The sequence below is a fragment of the Balaenoptera musculus genome, chromosome 13 (assembly GCF_009873245.2).
Source record: "Balaenoptera musculus isolate JJ_BM4_2016_0621 chromosome 13, mBalMus1.pri.v3, whole genome shotgun sequence".
Lineage (NCBI taxonomy): Eukaryota > Metazoa > Chordata > Mammalia > Artiodactyla > Balaenopteridae > Balaenoptera > Balaenoptera musculus.
In genome coordinates, this window is record NC_045797.1 from 11757602 (window position 1) to 11777437 (window position 19836).

A 19836-nucleotide genomic window follows, 5' to 3' on the forward strand; every position below is an offset into this window, starting at 1 on the left:
AGGGTTCTGCAGATCCAGAACATTATTTTTATCTGTTTCGTTGACATTTATGTCCTCTTTGAAACTCATAAGCTTTTATTTTTACACAGTTCTTTTTGTTTCTGTTGTCTTTGCTAATTGTCTTTTAGCTTTTAACATTAAATGTGCTTTTGTTTTCCTTGTGTTTCTTTCCACATGGAAAGAGGCATCTTCTCATCCTTGTCTCTCACAGGGAGGGCCGGAGGGCTTAAAATTGCCTGTGTCCCTTCTCTACAGGAAGCTGTCCCTTTCTGAAGGTGCGCTAACAGATGTAACACTGTTAGTAGGATTTTCTGAGCTCCTTGTGGGTTGTTTTCCTAAACCCGGTCTTATCTATTCTTTAAATTCCCTGTTTGTGAATTCTCGATATGCTTCCAAGTTAAGAACAAAACAAAGATCTTTTAATTTATTTTTATTCTCGAAAGCAGTGGTTCTTAGCCTTGTTTGGGTTCTGGCAGCAGAGATGCCTTTGCAAATCTGATGAAAGCTGTGGAGCCTCTTCACAGATTATATATAAACACACACTTCATTCACACGAGGAGTTTTTCCTACAGTGAGGCATTTACAGACCTCCTAAGTTATGTCCAGGTAGCCCCTAATTTCCGAGGGGTGTCTAGTAAAGGGATAATACCTAATTTAAAGAGTTGTTTCGACAAACTTGCTTAAAAACTGGATTCTTCTTCTGTTGAGAGCTACCAGTTGAGAATCCAAGTTTACTGAATAAAATTATAGTAACATAAATCTGATCTTTTCCGAGTCTTAAAAATGTCTTATTCTAGTGTAATTTTTCATATTCTCTACACTAAAAAAAAAAAACATGTAGAGTCATTCAGTTGTTAAAAAGGTGAAGTCCATTGCTCAGTTCTGCAGGTGAGCAGGGTCCCAGCTCTGAGTACTCATCCCCAGTGTGGAGCCCGCTCTGCCGAAGCCCCAGCTCCATCGCTTGTTAGGGATTCTCACCTGACTTGAGGATAAGGGGCAGGCAGTGCGAACATCCTGGGACCCGGACAGGCAGAATTGCAGGGGAGGTGAGCTAGCTACTGGGCTCAGCGTTACTGTCTCTAATCTTCATGTCTTCTCTTCTGTCATTGTGGGTTTAGAAAATGAGCTTAAGACATCTATTCATTTTGGAGTTGTCTTACTTCTAAACTTGTAGATGCTTAGAGCCTTGTAAACTTTACATTTTAAAAATCTATATGATCTTTTCTCCTGGTAATTTACAGATATGTATTTCAGAGTATTCTTGTTCTTAATCATCTACAAGGTGGTTCATTAGTTCATTGGGAAAAATAGATAGTAATGCAACTTGGCAGAAAATTCCAGAGGAAAGTGGCTGTAAACGCTCTAATTCCATCTGGATTTGAATGAGGGTAGCTTACCACCTTTATGGACAGCACTGGCTTTGGTCCAACACATAATGAGCCAGATTGGGATGGGGAGATAAGGAAAATAAGGGGAAAGATTCAGCTTGCTTAATTAATAATGTTTTTTTTTTTTTTTATAAATTTATTTATTTATTTATTTTTGGCTGTGTTGGGTCTTTGTTTCTGTGCAAGGACTTTCTCTAGTTGTGGCGAGCGGGGGCCACTCTTCATCGCGGTGCGCGGGCCTCTCTCTGTCGCGGCCTCTCATTGCGGAGCACAGGCTCCAGACGCGCAGGCTCAGTAGTTGTGACTCACGGGCCTAGTTGCTCCGCGGCATGTGGGATCGTCCCTGATGAGGGCTCGAACCTGTGTCCCCTGCATTAGGCAGGCAGATTCTCAACCACTGTGCCACCAGAGAAGCCCAATAATGTTTTTAATAAACATGTTTGAGGTCAGAGTCATAAAGAAATCCAGAAATTAAAGTTCTCTTGGTTAGTATTTCATGGTGAGAGAAAGGAAATTTAGTATTATCCACTTCTGCTTCAACCTGAATTTCTGACGTTTGCTTTTAGACTGCTGTTTGGTAATTTTCATTACTGAGATGAAAAGTCTGCTTTCTCTGTACAAAAAGGTAGTGGATTTCCTAAATGGTTACCAATGACAAGCAAAGAAGCAGGACTACGTCCTTATAGAATTGAATGCTGGGATAATGAACCTGCTTCCTTCACCTTTGATGAACCTAATCTAGCCCCTCCTGTAAGAATCTAATTCCACATTAATAGAAAAAATAGCCTGAAAGCGCCAAAAGCCACAGCCTTCTGCCTCTTTTCTCCTGCTTGTTTGTTTTATTTTTTTTGCTGTTTTGCTGCAGGCAAATGATTCTGATCTTGTGCTTCTGGCCAGCCTCCCTCTGTCTCTTCTTGACTCTGGTTTGTGCTGGTGGATATCCTTTTCCTAGCACAGCAGCACGTTCAAGGTGATTCTCACGTCAGGATGATGGGGCCTGTGTGCTTTCATTACTGCTTCAGAAGTATTTGGTCTTGATCACGTTTACTGAATAAAGCATATGTGCATTTCTGTAAATTCTGACAGTAGGCCTAATGGGTTGAATTGTGCTACTTTAGAAATTGATCTTCTGTTGCAACTTATTGGTCCTTTAGAAAGGTTGAAAAGCAGCTTTGGGAGTTTTAGTACTAAAGTGAAGTTTTCGATGAACGAAGTATTTGGAATTTAAATAGGAGGCCTAAGTGCAAACTGTGCCACTTCCATTCCTTTGCTCAGCTCTGTTGTGTGTGTTCAGAGTGTGGTCCCTGAACGGGGCTTGGCAGGTGCTGCAGAGGAAGCAGCTCCCGTTTACAGAGCTCTGGCTTGAGCACAGCTGCACTGCTGAGGAGCCCGTGGACGAGCCTCTTTCTGCTTCTTCGTACCTGACAGTGTCGTACTTTACCTGAGCCCTGTGCTCCTGGAACAGCCGTGGTTAAGACAGCCTTCATGTTCCGAGAAAAGGCTTACTATCAGTACAAACAGATGCCTTTCCCCATAGGACTTCGATGAGACTCCCAGGTGCCCCCATGTTTACTTATGACAAGGCCAGACACAGACCTATGTACCCACTGACCAATCTGGACAAAATACCAGACTGGACCAAACTAAGCCTTCTCCTTCCCCCGGGTCCCTGGGCTTTCATCCACCCGCAGCCCTCCTTCATGGCCCCTCCTGAAAACCTGCAGACTTCAAGGAAAGTCGTTCTCTGAGCAACTGCCCCGTCAGGCCACCACCCACTTCTCACACCTGCTGCTCTCGAGACCTGTTTACTCCTCCCTATAAAAGCAAAGCCCTTCCCTGCCTGACCTTTGGGACTCTCTCGGATCTTACAGTCGGAACATTCTCCCTATTGCAATAATCTCTTCAATAAAGTCTCTCTTTACCTAAGTCCAGATTTGTGTTACTTGACATATTTCAGTTTAAATTTATAAAATGGAATTGACAGATGATGCAACTTCTTAATTATGGTCATTCGGAGGATAAAATGAGACTAGACCAGAAACAACAAAATAAGAAAGAAACAGACAGAAAAGCACAAGCCAAATGGCATGTCACGATGGGATCTGTAAAGAGTGTCTGGCCTAAGGGGGACTTGGCCCCATTTAGTGTGTGTCCTGCTCTGTTCTCTGTTTCAAGAACTTGGCATTGAAGGAGCACATCATAGGCCTTCTTGCTTATGTTTTTTTTTCCTTGAAGTTTGTTTACTTAGTTCAGACAGTGGTATATCGTAAAACAATATCTGTGATGAAATTGGTATCATGATTATACAATATTGGACAAGACAACATTTTCTGTTGTTTTTATTAGATTTAAATTATAGGAATTTTATATAGCAGTACTAATTTTGGAAATGTAGCAGAAGATTCTTATTTTGTTTTTTATCTTAACTGTATATTACTATTGAAAATTTTTTCCTTAACTTTTTTCACATTTTTATAAGTTTGGCACAAACAATGAAGACTCTAAGGCTAAGAAAGAACACAGTGAAATTTTCTCTGTACAGGCACTTTACAAATACCCTGATCTTTGCCATAATGGGTAAGCTGTCTAACTTTTCTTTTAAAATACATTATTTTACTATTGCATATTCTTTCAGAGGTTGACTTTTTTTGGTGTTTTTCAGCATCTCTAGTGTTTATGGTGTGGACAACTAAGACATTTAGAATTGCAAAATGTCAGTCAGTAAGTATAACCTTCCTATTGAAACACTTCGCATTTTTCATTATTCTATTTTATTTTGTGTAAGTTTGAAGAATTTTGTGTTTGTAGACAGAGATAATTTTAGTGGAGATCTTCTGTTTACTTAGAATTATTTTGTATAGAATTATAAAAACACTTGCCTTCTTTAAATGTCTGAAAAAGTTCCTCTTAAATCTCCTTTTCCAACTATGCCCTTTTCTCAACTTCTTTTGGTATATTTTGAAAAGGAATCCTCCCCCTGTATAATTTAAGGTAACAGGAAATCTTTTTCTTCCAGCACACAGTGTAATTGGGTTGTTTTGTACTTAGGACTGTAAACCTTAAGCCTGACATGTTACTAGGATGGTATACTCATTATGAACATTCAGGAGATACCCTCCATGGATTCTCTAGTTAGAAGAAGACACATTTCTCAGACTTAAAATATAAAAGGCCCTCTTGGGGGTTTCTTGATTTGGAAATAGTCTCTAGTTCTATATAAATAATTATAAAGAGCCCTCTGAAAACCCTGGACTTCTGCTGCTGTAGGGATAATTTAGTGAGAGAAGAAACTGTTCTTGTCTAGAAAATAAATTAATTGACTTCTGAAGCCCTTTTAAACTCTAATTCTTTTCTTTTTTTAATTTATTTATTTATTTTTGGCTGTGTTGGGTCTTTGTTGCTGTGTGCGGGCTTTCTCTAGTTGCAGAGAGCGGGGGCTACTCTTCGTTGTGGTGCGCGGGCTTCTCATTGCGGTGGCTTCTCTTGTCGCGGAGCACGGGCTCTAGGTGCGTGGGCTTCAGTAGTTGTGGCACATGGGCTCAGTAGTTGTGGTTCGCAGGCTCTAGAGCACAGGCTCAGTAGTTGTGGCGCATGGGCTTAGTTGCTCCGCGGCATGTGGGATCTTCCCGGACCAGGACTTGAAGCTGTGTCCCCTGCATTGGCAGGCAGATTCTTAACCACTGTGCCAACAGGGAAGTCCCTCTAATTCTTTTTATGATACTATATAATTTGTTAGGATTTTATTCATTGTATTGGTTATAAGGCTGAAGTAAGCATTAATATTACTGAAGTAAGCATAATGATTTTATAGAGATAGCATTTCTTAGTTTTTATGTTTCTCGGAAAAACGTGTGCTTATTCATTTGGAAGACTTACTGGTTGGAAAGATTTCATTAGTACTTGTCATTATATACTATTTGAATGGGAAATCTGTATGTTTATCAGAAAATTAACTTTTCCTGTTTGAATTGTCCTTATTATAGGATTGGATGGAACGCTGGGTTGATGATGCGTTTTGGAGCTTCCTTTTTTCCCTTATCCTTATTGTAATAATGTTTTTGTGGAGACCATCAGCAAATAATCAGAGGTACCTAACATAGGAAAGTTCAAATTTGGCAAGGATTTGCTCATCACCTGCTACAATGTTAAAACAGCATTTATAGAAACTGGAGAGGTAGTCCTTGCTGTTAAAGAGTGTACATACAGTCAAGTGGGGAGACAAATGTAACAAAAGCAAGACAGTGAAATAAGAGATATATAAGCCCAGCAGGAAGGTGGAAGAGGTGTCCATGAAAAGGCAGCATTTATGTTACACCTTCAGGAAAGGAGTAGGACAGTGAATGGCTGACCTGGGAAAGAGTGCAGGTTTTCTAGGGGTAGCAGGAACAGACATGGCATACTTTGGAGACCAACAAGCCATGCGGTTTGGTTACTACTCTTACATTGGCAGGACATAAAGCTGGAAAGGAAAAGTGAGAGAAAAATCGTAAAGAGCTTGAATGCGAAATTTAGAAACTTGTACTTTAGACTGCATGTGACAGGAAGCCCCACAGCTTCCCTTGCCTCATTCCTCTTCCCCAAGGAAAGCACTGTTAAGTTTCTTCCTTCTAGGAAAAAATGAAAAAATATATACTAGTGTGTGTGTTTCTCTCTCTCTTTAAAATTATACAACAACATGCAAATCAACTATATACTTCAATAGAAAATTTTTTGATTAAAAAAAGATTAAAAAATTATACAACAATGATCATACATACATACATATATACACTATTCTGCACTTTCTTTGTTTAAAATGTTTCTTTCCTTATCATCTTGTATAGACCTACCATATTACTTTTAATGGCTATCTGGCATTCCATATGATTGTAGCATAATTTATATAAGCAGTCCCTAATTATTAGACACTTAGTTTCTAGTTTTTTTGCTATTATCAGCAATGCTTTTTTTTTTTTTTTTAAATCAGCAGTGCTTTTTGAATGCTGTTGGACCTAGTAAATGTGGCTCGATTGGTGTGCTTTATTTTCACCAATCAGGTTAGCAATTTCTTTTCGTTAGGGGATAAGTAAAAATAGTGGGCAGGGAGGTAAACCTGACATGGAGAAAAAAGTACAGCAGAAAATTCCCTTCCCTGATATTTCAAAGTTGCTTCCAGAGAAATTCGATCCATTTATGCTTTTACCAACGGGTTTGGGAACCCCAGTTTCACAGTTTCTTCACAGTAACCTTTGCTGATTTGAGAGTAAAATAATTAAATTTTTATCATTTCAATTTATGGGAAACTTTTTAAGTGTATATGTATTTTAAAGTGTGTACTGACTCTTTTAGATGTAAACTGAAAGTTGAACAGGTTTCAACACACTAGTAAAACTACTCCTTGTTTTTGATTTAGATATGCCTTCATGCCCTTAATAGATGATTCTGATGATGAAATTGAAGAATTCATGGTAACATCTGAGAATTTAAGTGAGTAACATATTTTCTTATTAAATGACCACTGTATATATTGTAACAAAGAAATATTGTACCTCTACCTGTGATGCAAGGTCAGATACACTTTTTTTCCTGTAAAATATTTTTAAAACTATGTCTGCAGAAACCTCTATTATGGTAGACAGTCACAGAAGAGAAGTCAGTAATGAAATTTTCAAGATTGCTAAAGTAGTTTGAGCTTTTGTTACATGTTTGCTCTTAAAGTCTAAGTATTAAAGTAGGGGCACTGTTTTCCACAAGAGTGATTTGGTATATATTGTGCTTAGCTCCTAAATAATAATTCGTCTTCTTAATGATGATTGCTAAATTTCTTTGTATCACCTCTTCTTGCTCTTGAAAATTGTGCACATCTGTAATTTCCCGGTCATGCCCAAAGCATTTCTAATTATGGTTTTAGTGCTTTAGTTTTCATCTTTCTATTAATTTATACATAAGCGTCTTATCATTTTATTAATTTTACCAAAACACTGTAATTAAAGCATTTGTTAAGGCAGCATAAGTATGTAACTCAGGTGTAAAGAGTAATTTTATCTTTATTCCGTTCTTCCCTCCTCTTACTTTGGTTTCTCTTATTAGTAACATTCTTTTTCACGATTTTTTTTGTTTCTCTACTGTGAAAATTTTATAATCTAACCAGTCAGCAAAATTTGCAACATAATCAGTGTGTCTTCAGTGTCCACACTTCCTTCTACCTCCTCTCATCATATTATCACCTACAACTAATTCTTTCATGTTTTTCTGACTTTTCTATTAAGAAAAGAGATCTGCAAAACTTATTCACAGCAGAGGTATTAAAATTCAGTGTGTTGGTTCTGGCTCCAATAATGATGGAATGAATTGTTTGGGGCTAATCTTCCTGCTGATAGCTAGAATAAACTCTGGACAGATTTTTTTTTTTTTTTTCATTAACCATTGGCGGCACTGGAGAGCAAAGAAAAGCAGGCAGAAACTGGAGGAGATTTCACTGTTGAAAGAAGAGAACCATGAAAGAAGAGTTCATGCCCAGTCAATGAGACAGTACAGTGGCTAGAGCACAAGCAGATAGGTGTAATTTTACTGATGCAAGGAATTGGAGAGTGAAATTTGGGGCTGTAAGAATGTTTGGAGATTGATGGAAGAAATCCAGAAAAGAGAGAGGCACAAAGGGGGAAATTCGAAAGTCTATAAAGTCTCTCTAGTCTTATCTGATACCTGAACTGGGTATGTGCAAAGTGAGACTCCAAGAGGCCAGGGGGAAAACAATAGCTATTAGGCTAAGAAGCGGAACAGAAATTTCAGCAGCTGCCACTGCAGAGTTTGAAATTCAAATCTCAACAAGTTAAAAGTGCTTGGGTAAACCCCTTGGGCTTTCCATTAAAACCCCAGAAGGGCCACTCCTTAGAAGTAAAGACCACAGTCTAGGACCACTGAAATTTACCCTAGGACTAAAGCTAAACTGAAATAAACCCTAATAAAATCTAAAAGCATATCCCCAAAAGATCAGAGTGATCTAGCAATAATTTGAATTGCCTGCTAGAACAAAACACAACGCTTCCCAGAGGAAGATAAGAGAATCCAGTCTATAAGATACCATTCTCAATGTCCAGTATACAATGATAAATTAACTAGACATGGGATGAAACTGGAAGCTGTGATCCATAGTTGAGGGAAAAATCAGTAAGAGCAATCTAGAGGTGGCCCAGATGTTACAGTTAGAGTTGAATAAAACCATCAACCTAATTGACTTGATTGATATTTATAGAACATTGCATTTAGCAACCAAAGAATAAATGTTCTTCAAGTCTATGTTGAATAAGATAGACCATATGTGTGGCCATTAAAAATGTCTCCATATATTTCAATGGATTGTAATCATATAGAGTATGTTTATGATCACAATGGTTAAATTAGATGCACAGCAGTAAGATATCTACAAAATAATCAAATGTTTAGAAATTAAGCAATAATTTCTAAGTAACTCGTGGATTGAAGGAATATTAGAAAATATTTCATGCTAATGATGATAAAAGCATAACAGGCCACATTTTACAGGATGCAGCTAAACCAATTCTTAGAGGATAATTAATAGCTTTAAATGCCTATATTACCAAGAAAACATATTGATAATATGTTTCCATCTTGAGAAGCTAGAAAAAGAATGGCAAATTAAACCTGGGATAATTAGAAGGAAGGATATAATAAAGTTGTGTCTACATCAATGAAATAGAAAACAGGGGGAAATAGAGAAAATCAGCAAAGCCAAAAGTAGTTTCTTTGAAAAGATTAATAAAAATTGATTAACCTCTAGGTAATCTACACCAGAAATAAAATATAGCAAGGCAAATTTCCAACATTGGAAAGATAAGGAGGACATTACTACAGTAAGAAAGGGTAACTAAGGGGATATTATGAACAAATTGGGCGTTTGGATAAAATGAACAAACTCCTTGAAAAATACACTTAAGAAACTACCCTAATCTTAATTCTAACCCTATGCCACTAATTGGAATAGCCATATATTTATTAAAGAAATTGGGTTTGAAATTTAAAATCTTCCCATAAAGTGCCAGACCCAAATGGCTGGCTTCACTAGTGAATGCTTTCAAATACTTAAGGAAGAAATATTCTAATCTTACACAACTCTTCAGAATATAGAGGAGGTGACAGAATGGGAGAAAATATTTACAAATGAAGCAACTGACAAAGGATTAATCTCCAAAATTTACAAGCAGCTCATGCAGCTCAATATCAAAAAACAAACAAGCCAATCCAAAAATGGGCAGAAGACCTAAATAGACATTTCTTCAAAGAAGATATACAGATTGCTATACAGATATACAAACACATGAAAGAATGCTCAACATCATTAATCATTACAGAAATGCAAATCAAAACTACAATGAGATATCATCTCACACCGGTCAGAATGGCCATCATCAAAAAATCTACAAACAATAAATGCTGGAGAGGGTGTGGAGAAAAGGGAACCCTCTTGCACTGTTGGTGGGAATGTAAATTGATACAGCCACTATGGAGAACAGTATGGAGTTTCCTTAAAAAACTAAAAATAGAACTACCATACGACCCAGCAATCCCACTACTGGGCATATACCCTGAGAAAACCGTAATTCAGAAAAAGTCATGTACCAAAATGTTTATTGCAGCTCTATTTACAATAGCCAGGACATGGAAGCAACCTAAGTATCCATCAACAGATGAATGGATAAAGAAGATGTGGCACATATATACAATGGAATATTACTCAGCCATAAAAAGAAACAAAATTGAGTTATTTGTAGTGAGGTGGATGGACCTAGAGTCTGTCATACAGAGTGAAGTAAGTCAGAAAGAGAAAAACAAATACCGTATGCTAACACATATATATAGAATCAAAAAAAAAAAAAAAGCTCATAAAGACACAGACCTACTAGAGAATGGACTTGAGGATACAGGGAGGGGGAAGGGTAAGCTGGGACAAAGTGAGAGAGTGGCATGGACATATATACACTACCAAAAGTAAAGTAGATAGCTAGTGGGAAGCAGCCACGTAGCACAGGGAGATCAGCTCGGTGCTTTGTGAACACCTAGAGGGGTGGGATAGGGAGGGTGGGAGGGAGGGAGGCACAAGAGGGAAGAGATATGGGGACATACGTATATGTATAACTGATTCACTTTGTTATAAAGCAGAAACTAACACACCATTGTAAAGTAATTATACTCCAATAAAGATGTTAAAAAAAGAATATAGAGGAGGTGGGAATACTTCCCAACTTGTTTTATAAGGCCAGCACAACTCAGATACCAAAATCTGACAAAGACAAAAAAAAGAAAGTTGCAGACCAGTATCACTCATGAGTAGAGACATAAAATTCCTTTAAACGGACTTCCCTGGCAGTCCAGTGGTTAACACTCCATGCTTCCACTGCAGGGGGCACAGGTTCGATCCCTGGTCAGGGAACTAAGATCCCACATACCACTCTTATTTTATTTTATTTTCAGTAAATAAAATCTAGAAGAACAATGCAAGACCATCATTGTCAAGTGAACTTTATCCCAGGGTTGCAAGGCTGTTTCAACATTTGAAAATCAATCGGTGTAATTCATCTGAAGAGTAAGGAAGAAAAATGACATAATTATCTCAGTAGGTACAGAAAGACATATCACAGAATTCACTATTCATGATTTTTTTAAAAAGAAACCCACTTAGCAAACAAATTACAGAATAGTATGAAAAAACTCTACAGCTGGGCTTCCCTGGTGGCGCAGTGGTTGAGAATCTGCCTGCCAATGCAGGGGACACGGGTTCGAGCCCTGGTCTGGGAAGATCCCACATGCCGCGGAGCAACTAGGCCCGTGAGCCACAATTACTGAGCCTGCGCGTCTGGAGCCTGTGCTCCGCAACAAGAGAGGCCGCAATAATGAGAGGCCCGCGCACCGCGATGAAGAGTGGCCCCCACTTGCTGCAACTAGAGAAAGCCCTCACACAGAAACAAAGACCCAACACAGCCATAAATAAATAAATAAATAAATAAACCCAAAGTTAAAAAAAAAAAAAAAACTCTACAGCTAAAATCATACTTAATGGTGAAATAGTGAATGCTTTCCTCCCAAGATTGGGAACAAAGTACACAGATATTTGCTCACCACTTTGACTCAGTATCAGACAGCAGTTCCTAGCCAGTGCAGAAAGGCAAAACACAAACCAACCCAAAGAATACAAAAGCCATAAAGTGTGGAAAGCAAGAAGTAAACCTGTTTTTATTTACAAACAGCAAGGTTTTGTTTTGTTTTGTTTTGTTTCGGCTGAGCCGCGCGGCTTGTGGGGTTAGTTCCCCGACCAGGGATTGAACCCACGCCCTCGGCAGTGAAAGCACGGAGTCCTAACCACTAGAGTGCCAGGGAATTCCTCAGCAAGGTTAAGTATGTAGAAAATCCTACGGGGTCTACAGAAAAGAAAAAATGCAGTAGAACTAATAAGTGAATAATACATCAGAGTCATAGGATATATGTCCAAATACAGAAATTAGTTGTTTTTTATATAACTGGAAATAATTGAAAAATGAAATTTAAAATATTATTTACAGGAGCTTCAAAAAATAGATTATTTAGGAATAAATTTAATGGAAAAAAATGTGGAAAACTGCACTGAAGAATACAAAACAATGCCAAGAGAAATTATAGAATAAGTAAATGTTTATGAATTGTAACTCTCAATATTATTAAGCCATCACTTCCTCAATTGCTATGTAGATCCAGTACAGTCCCAATTGTTATTCTGGCTGATTTTTTAAAAAATGGTTAAGCTGATTTTAAAATATGTATGGAAATACAAAAGATCTGGAAGAACCTAAACGTTCTTGTAGTTACAACATAGATCTTGAAAACACTATACTAAGTGAAAGAAGCCAATTACAATAGATCGTATGTTATATGATTCCATTTATATGAAAAGTCCAGGAAAGGTAAATCCATGGAGATGGAAAATAGATTAGTGGCTGCCAGGGGCTGGTGGAAGAAGTGAGTTGGGAGTAACTGCTAATAGGTATGGGGTTTTGGGGTGGGGGGGTGGGGGGTGATGAAAAGCTTCTGAAATGAACAGTGATGATGATTGCACAGTTCTGTGACTGTTCTAAAATCCACTGAATTGTACACTTCAAAATGGTGCATTTTATGGTGTGGAAGTTATATCTAAATAAAATAAAATTAATGGACTTACACTGATTTCAAGACAAAAATTTCAAGTTATACTAATCCAGATAGTGTGGTATTGGCATAAGGATACATACATCAGTGTATCAAAATAGAGTCCGAAACATAAATAAATAAAATAAAATGAAATGAAATTTCAGACAACTTAAAAAAAACAGTCTGTACATATTGTTCAGTGGATTTTGTTGTTGTTGCTTCAGATTATTTTATCAATGCAATAACACTAAAGAATGTCCTCTTACTAGCACCAAATTGATTCCAATATAATAGGAGGTTTCTAAAGCTTTTGTTTTTAAAAGAGATATAATATTTAAATTAGCTCCAAATTGGAAACCTCTTTGTCAATTGATTTTTGACAGAGGCAGCAAGGCTTTATATGAGGAAAAGATAGTATTTTCAACAAAGAGTGCGGAACATCTAGATAGACACATGGGGGGAAAATCACCTAGACTCCTGCCGTGTATATCACCTATAATTAATTCAAGATAGATCACAGACCTAGATGTAAAAGATTAAACTATAACTCTTCTAGCAGAAAACAGGAAGATATCTTCATGACCTTGGGTTAGGCAGTTTCTTAGGACACAAAAAGCAGTTACCATAAAATAAAAAGGTTGGTAAATTAGCCATCACCAAAATTAAAAACTTATGTTCATCAAGAGAAACAAGAAAGTGAAAAGGCCAGCCCTAGACTGGGATAAAACATTCTCAATACATATATCTGACAAAGGACTTGTATCCAGAATATAAGAATTCCTACAAGTCAATAAAAGATAACTCAATTTGTAAAAAAAAAAAAAAAAATGGAATACTTAAATAGACGCTTCACCAAAGAAGACAAAGGAAAGGCCAGTAAGCACATGAAAAGGTGCTTGATAATACTGGTCATCAGGGAAACGCAAATTAAAACCAGAGTGAAATGCTACCATGTATCCACTAGCATGGTTAAAATTTACAAGACTGGCAGCATGAAACGCTGAAGAGGATGTAGAACAGCTGGATCGCTCATACATTACGGAAGAAGTCTTAAGAAGTTTTAAGAAAGCAGTTTGACAGTTTCTTAAAAAGTTAAACATACACCTACCATATAACCCAGTCATTCCACTCCAAAGTATTTATCCAAAAATGAAAATGAAAGCAGATGTCCACAGAAAGACACTGTGTACACTTTTATAGCAGCTTGATCCTTAGTAGTCCAAAACTGAAATAGCCCAAATGTCTGTCAACAGATGAATGGATAAAGTAATATTGGTATACTTATACAATGGAATACTGTTTGGGAAGCAAAAGTAATCAACACTATACAACATGAATAAATCTCAAAACCTTTATGTTGAGTGAAAGTAGTCAAATCCAAAAGAATATTGAGTCCTTATGGTTTTATATATGAAGTTCTAAAGCAGGCAGGAGTAAACTGTGGTGATTATGTAAATCAAAGCAATAGTTGCTTCTGGTGGGGTTGGGATTGACCAGAAAGGAATTTAAAGAGCCCTCTGTGGGGACTTCCCTGGTGGCACAGTGGTTAAGACTCTGCACTCCCAATGCAGGGGGCCCGGGTTCCATCCCTGGTCAGGGAACTAGATCCCACATGCATGCCGCAACTAAGAGTTTGTATACCACAACTAAGACCCAACTAAATAAAGAAAAAATATTAAATGAAAAAAAATCCTCTGTGATGATAAAAATGTTAAATGTCTTGATTGGGATGGTAGTTACACAAGAGTTGATAAAAATCTCTTCAGGCTGTACACTTAAAAGTTTGTGTATTTTATTTTTAATATTATACTTCAGTTAAAAATAAAATCAGTGTATTACACCTTTAAGAGAAGGATCCCAAATGTTGAGATTTCAGATGCCCCATGGAAACATTTTCAGATTGAGCAACCTCATTTTCATTCATTATATCCACTTATGTACTTGATCTCATCGTATTGTACCAACTGTCCTAGTTTATGGAGAAGCACATTTTGCAAATTATTGTAGTAACAAAAGTGAATACTTATTGGACATAGACATTATGTTTCAGGCACCTTATATATGCTAATTTGTTTAATGCTCATCAGAATTCTCTGAGGTAGACATTATTATTATTCCATTTTATAGGCAGGGACATTGAGTCACAGAAAGTTGATTGCTTAGCCCAAGGTTACATAGGTAGAGCCAGAATTCCAAGTGAGGGCGTCTAGTTTCAGGACTCATGCGCTTAACCTCTCCTCTGCTACACCTGCTGGCATAAAGAAGAGCCTTGGTCAAATACAAAGAAAATCTTTTTCTTCCTTATTTTATTTATACCATAAACACATTCTAAAAGTTTATACATTAGAGAAGTGAAAGCATGGCCACAGGTGTGTTTTATTCTTAAATATATCGTAAATCCTGTAGATTTTTAAATCCATGAACTTTAAAATGTACTGAAACTATCTACTGTGTGCATATATGTATGTATGTTTGCTTGTTTATTTAAACTCCTCTAAAACTGGAATTCAGACTAGCAACTTGAGAGCCTGGTTGTTTTTGTAATCAGTTACGACGTTTTTAACTTTTTCTGTCCCTCCTACATTCCCAAATGGTATATTAAAGCCAGCACCCAGCCCAAAGCTTCCACTATTAACTCTCTTTATAGGGTTATTAAATGTGAAGCTACAAAGGAAAATATTATTATTTTATAATTTTATGAATTTCTATAATGTTTCTCATTACAGCTGAAGGAATAAAATTAAGAGTCTCAAAAACGGTTTCCAATGGAACAGCTAAACCTGCTACTTCTGATAATTTTGTGAGTATAGTATATATTTAATAGAGTCTCACTCTTTAATACTTTAGAAATCTATATGAGCGTCACATTCAATGACCCTCAGGAGAACACTTTTTGCTAGGTTTTTCTGTATGAAAATAAATGTTACCAAGTAGTGATACTAGTTAAGTCTGACAACTGTACTGCTGTAAACCCTCACTTTTCATGTGCTGTCATTGGACCAGCGGCACAAACCTCACCTGGGAACTTGTTAGAAACACAGAATTTCAGGCCTACACCAGATCTACCGAATCTAAATCTGCTTTTTAACAGAATTCCGTAGATGATTCGCATGCACATTAAAGATTGAGAAGCTTTGTTATAGTGAAAGTTTGTGTTAATTTTTCAGCACTTTTATGTGATTTTTGAAGCCATTTCAGATAACATTTGTTGTCTGTTGGAAAGGGACTTTTAAACCATGTAAACTTGAATAAAACGGTAAAATATTGGGTAGAGATGAGTTTTTAAATATTTTATGCATATTATTTATGCATAAAAGTGGTAATTATGAAAGTAATTAAAGAAAATGGAAATGCCTATCATACAGTTTTATATTTGGCTTTCTTACAGTTACATATGTTGTGGTTAATAAGGTGTAAAAATTTATGTACGCACCTAAGTTCTGACAGGATGGATGGTGTATGAAACAGTTTCATTTGTTGGATTTGGTAAATTCTCTAATCCTTATTTTTGGTAATTAATAATTCTTTAAAATGTGTTCTTTGAGTAGTTTTATGGTAATTTAACTAAACTTCAAAAAGTTCCACGGTTTTAATTATCTGGTGTTAGAACTATTAAACTTTCAGCTTGCTAAGAGATTTTCCTCTTATTTTAGGGATATGTTTCAGTTTATTTTAAAGCTCAGTATTTGCACATATAGCAAGGGAAAATGTTTCCATTTCTCTAAATTGTGTAGTCAGCTCTTTTTTTTTTAGATAATTATTTTATTTTTTAATTAATTAATTAAATTATTTTTGGCTGCATTGGGTCTTTGTTGCTGTGCGCGGGCTTTCTCTAGTTGTGGTGAGCGGAGGCTACTCTTCATTGTGGTGCGCGGGCTTCTCATTGCAGTGGCTTCTCTTGTTGCAGAGCACAGGCTCTAGGTGCGCAGGCTTCAGTAGTTGTGGCTCACGGGCCCTAGAGCACAGTCTCTGTAGTTGTGGCTCATGGGCTTAGTTGCTCTGTGGCATGTGGGATCTTCCCGGACCAGGGCTCGAACCCGTGTCCCCTGCATTGGCAGGCAAATTCTTAACCACTGCGCCACCAGGGAAGTCCCGTGTAGTCAGCTCTTGATCAGAAGTCGGGGACCTTGTCTCTCCTTGATTGACTCATTTCTACCCAAGATTCACTCAGAGAATTGGGGTTCCTATTAGTACTGGCTCAGTTGCTTTCTCTCTCTCTGTAAGTAAGCAAGATATAATTAATGCTAGAACCAGAGGATTCCATGTAGCCATTTTGATTTATTTTACATTATAAACCAAAATATTCAATATACCTTTTATTTTTCTTACTCCCAGCGAGGTAACTATAAGCAAGTTTCTGTTGAAAAAAAAATTTAGATACCCCAATTGACCTGCTTTTCTTTTCTCCTACAGAAACATGAGCATTAAACACAAGTGACTGAAATAAATAGGCTTTTGTAAAGTTAGAATATCTGTACCATCATCTTTTTCTGTTGAAAAATTATAAACTCATGATATAAAGTGAACAGATTAGGAGGCATACTGAATGCTGGAAGCAAAAAATTAATACAAGTCAATATTCATGCTGTTTTCTATCTTATAAATCAACTCTTTGTATTTTTACTATGGTTTTTCAAGACAAAAATATAACACCTGTGCATCTAACCAAAACCAAAGAAGTACAAAAATCCAAAATCCAAGTGTTCGTTTGACTGTTTAAGAAAATACTGGCACAATTTTCATGTGGCATAAGTGTCAACTTCTTAGGCTATGTAGAAATTAAAAGAATGTCATGCATTGGAATTTAAATGCTTAAATTATATATACATTCTATTTAAAAATTCTGCTTTCAGGCATTATTAAGCAAAAGCTAATATGTAAATATTTATTTCTACAGGATGAAGATTTGAAGTGGGTGGAGGAAAATATTCCCTCTTCATTCACAGATGTGTAAATATCCTCTGCTAAAGTTTGAATCTAAAATTTAGGCTGTAGTATAAAGGGATAATTTTCATGCTTTGTTATGTGCTTTTCAAAACTCTCACCTCTGTATGTTTTTATAGGCCCCCATCACTAGTGTATGACTGATTAACTTCGTATCAAAATGCAAAGAAAACAGAGCCCTGCCTTGGTTTGTCTTTCTCCCTCCTTTTTCACTGTACAACAACTCTATTAATACTCCTGCCCTATAAGCAACTCCAACATTTTCTTATGTAAGTTTATCAGGATCAGAATCATTTTGTTTTAACTTTATAATATGGAAGAGTTCAAACTTTTTTTTTTTTAAACACATGTAACCACGATACCTGGGGAAGCTTTTGGAGGAAAAACATGAGCATAGGAAGACTAGAGTGCAGAGGAAGCCCCTCTGGGAACTTGGAGCTATTCAGGTTCTTCTTTATCAGTGTCCTATATGACACACGAATTCCAGATAGCTGTTTCCACAGTAGACAACAGGATAGCCAAATATGATGTTTTCACATGTTGTTTGTTCCTTTCCCTGCTCCCACTTACCTCCTTTTTAGACAGTTTCTGTCTAGTATGATGTTACATTTGCCTGAAGAATTTCCTTTATGTTTCTGATCGTGCAAGTATGTTGGTAATAAGTCTGTCAGGTTTTATCTGTCTGAAAAAGTCTTTGTTTTGGCTCTTTGGGAAGCTGTTTTTGTGGGGTATAGAATTCCTAGTTGACTGTTTTTTCTTTCAGCACTTCAAAGATTGTCACTTGAATGTTTTCCAGCTTTCATAGTTTTAGAAAGAAGTCCACTGTACTTCTTCTCTGTTCCTTCATATGTTATGTGGATTTTGTTTTGTTTTTGGCTGCCTTCAGGACTGTCTCCTTCTCTTGGGTTTTTCTTTTCTCTTGGGTATTTACCTAGAATTGCTAGATCATATGGTAACTGTATGTTGAACGTCTTGAGGAAGTGCCAAGCAGTTTTCCAAGAGCTGAACCATTTTATAATCCTATCAATAATGTATGAGGTTTCCGATTTCTCCACATCCTTGCCAGCATTTGTAGTTGTTCACCTTTTTGATTTTAGATCTCTTAGTGGCTGTGAAGTGGTATCTCATTGTGCTTTTGAGTAACTGAAATTTGAACTGTCTTGTTGAGGGACTGGTGTTGTTTAATTAAACTGTGGTAACTGAAATTCACACATATCAGATTCATGTGAGGTAAGAACTGCCTTTACATTATGAAACTAATAGTACACTATTATACTTTTTTCTTTTAATAGTCATAAAAGGAAAATAGGTGTATAAATATCCTTTACATGCATTTATTATTTCTTTTTTCCTTCCTTTATGTCTGAGTTATCACCTTCTCCTGTAGGTCTTTCTTCAGTGTTTCTTACAGTATGGGTCTGCTAGAAACTAATTCTTTCAATTTTATTTATGTGAAATGTATTTGTTTGCCCTCCTGTTCAAAGGATGGTTTTGCTGGATATAAAAATCTTGATTGACTTTTGTTTGAGCTCTTCCAACACATCCCTCCAATATCTTCTGGTTTCTATTGTTTTGAAGAGAAGTCAGTTTTTAGTTGTATTGTCCTCATGTGTGTACCGAGTCATTTATTTTTTGCCGCTTTTCAGATTTTTTTCTTTACATTTGGCTTTCCACAGTGTGTGTATGATGTACCTAGGTGTGGTTTCCTTTTTGAGTATTCTTGGAATTTGTTGAGCTACTTGGATTCATATCCCCACTCCCTTTGGTCATTTTCCAGTGCCTTTAACTACTTATTTTTAATATTTTTGTCCAGGGTTTATAAATGTTTCTGTGGGAGGAATCATCTGATTTCTTTCCACCTTTACCTGCTTTCTTCCATTTGTTTTACTAGTTTCTCTGTAATCCTTTTTACTTCTTTCTTTATATCATTTTCATTTTCTTAGTAGTTTTCTTGCCACATAATAAATTTTAATTTAAATTTGTTCTGCCTTGGGTGCCTTGTAATTTTTTTCTTCATTGCTGGGATGATTTTGTCTTTTTTTTTTTTTTCCAGAGTTTAATGGACTCTGAATTTCTTCCTCTTTAGTTTTTATCCATTTTTGCTCTTGGTTTTAAATTTTCTTATTGTAGTTTTTAATGTCACCAAATATTCTTTTTAACTTATTTCATCTAATTTGGAGTGTTGTGTTATAGCTGTAGCTTTCTTCTACTGTAAAACATTTTGATTTTCATTTTCCTTCTTTTTTTCTTCCTGCACCATTATATGGAATTGGTTTTGTTTGTTTTTCCTATTCCTAGGCATTTGGTAGTGAGAGTTCTTAGTTTGAGTGCTTTCTTCCATCAGTTG

At 36.6% G+C, this 19836-nt stretch overlaps 1 protein-coding gene across 2 annotated transcripts in view; it reads left to right on the top strand.

The window, feature by feature from the left end:
• The window catches only part of TMEM87B (transmembrane protein 87B), a 51753-nt gene that overhangs the window by 24518 nt on the left and 7399 nt on the right, over positions 1–19836 (top strand). Inside the window, exons 11-17 of one of the 2 annotated variants that reach the window (XM_036873047.1) lie at positions 2254–2325; positions 3857–3965; positions 4051–4109; positions 5372–5475; positions 6781–6854; positions 15272–15345; positions 17443–17495. In XM_036873047.1, coding sequence (XP_036728942.1) covers positions 2254–2325; positions 3857–3965; positions 4051–4109; positions 5372–5475; positions 6781–6854; positions 15272–15345; positions 17443–17495 — 545 coding nt within the window. The remainder of the gene's footprint in view (positions 1–2253; positions 2326–3856; positions 3966–4050; positions 4110–5371; positions 5476–6780; positions 6855–15271; positions 15346–17442; positions 17496–19836) is intronic. The other variant, XM_036873045.1, reaches the window with a different exon arrangement.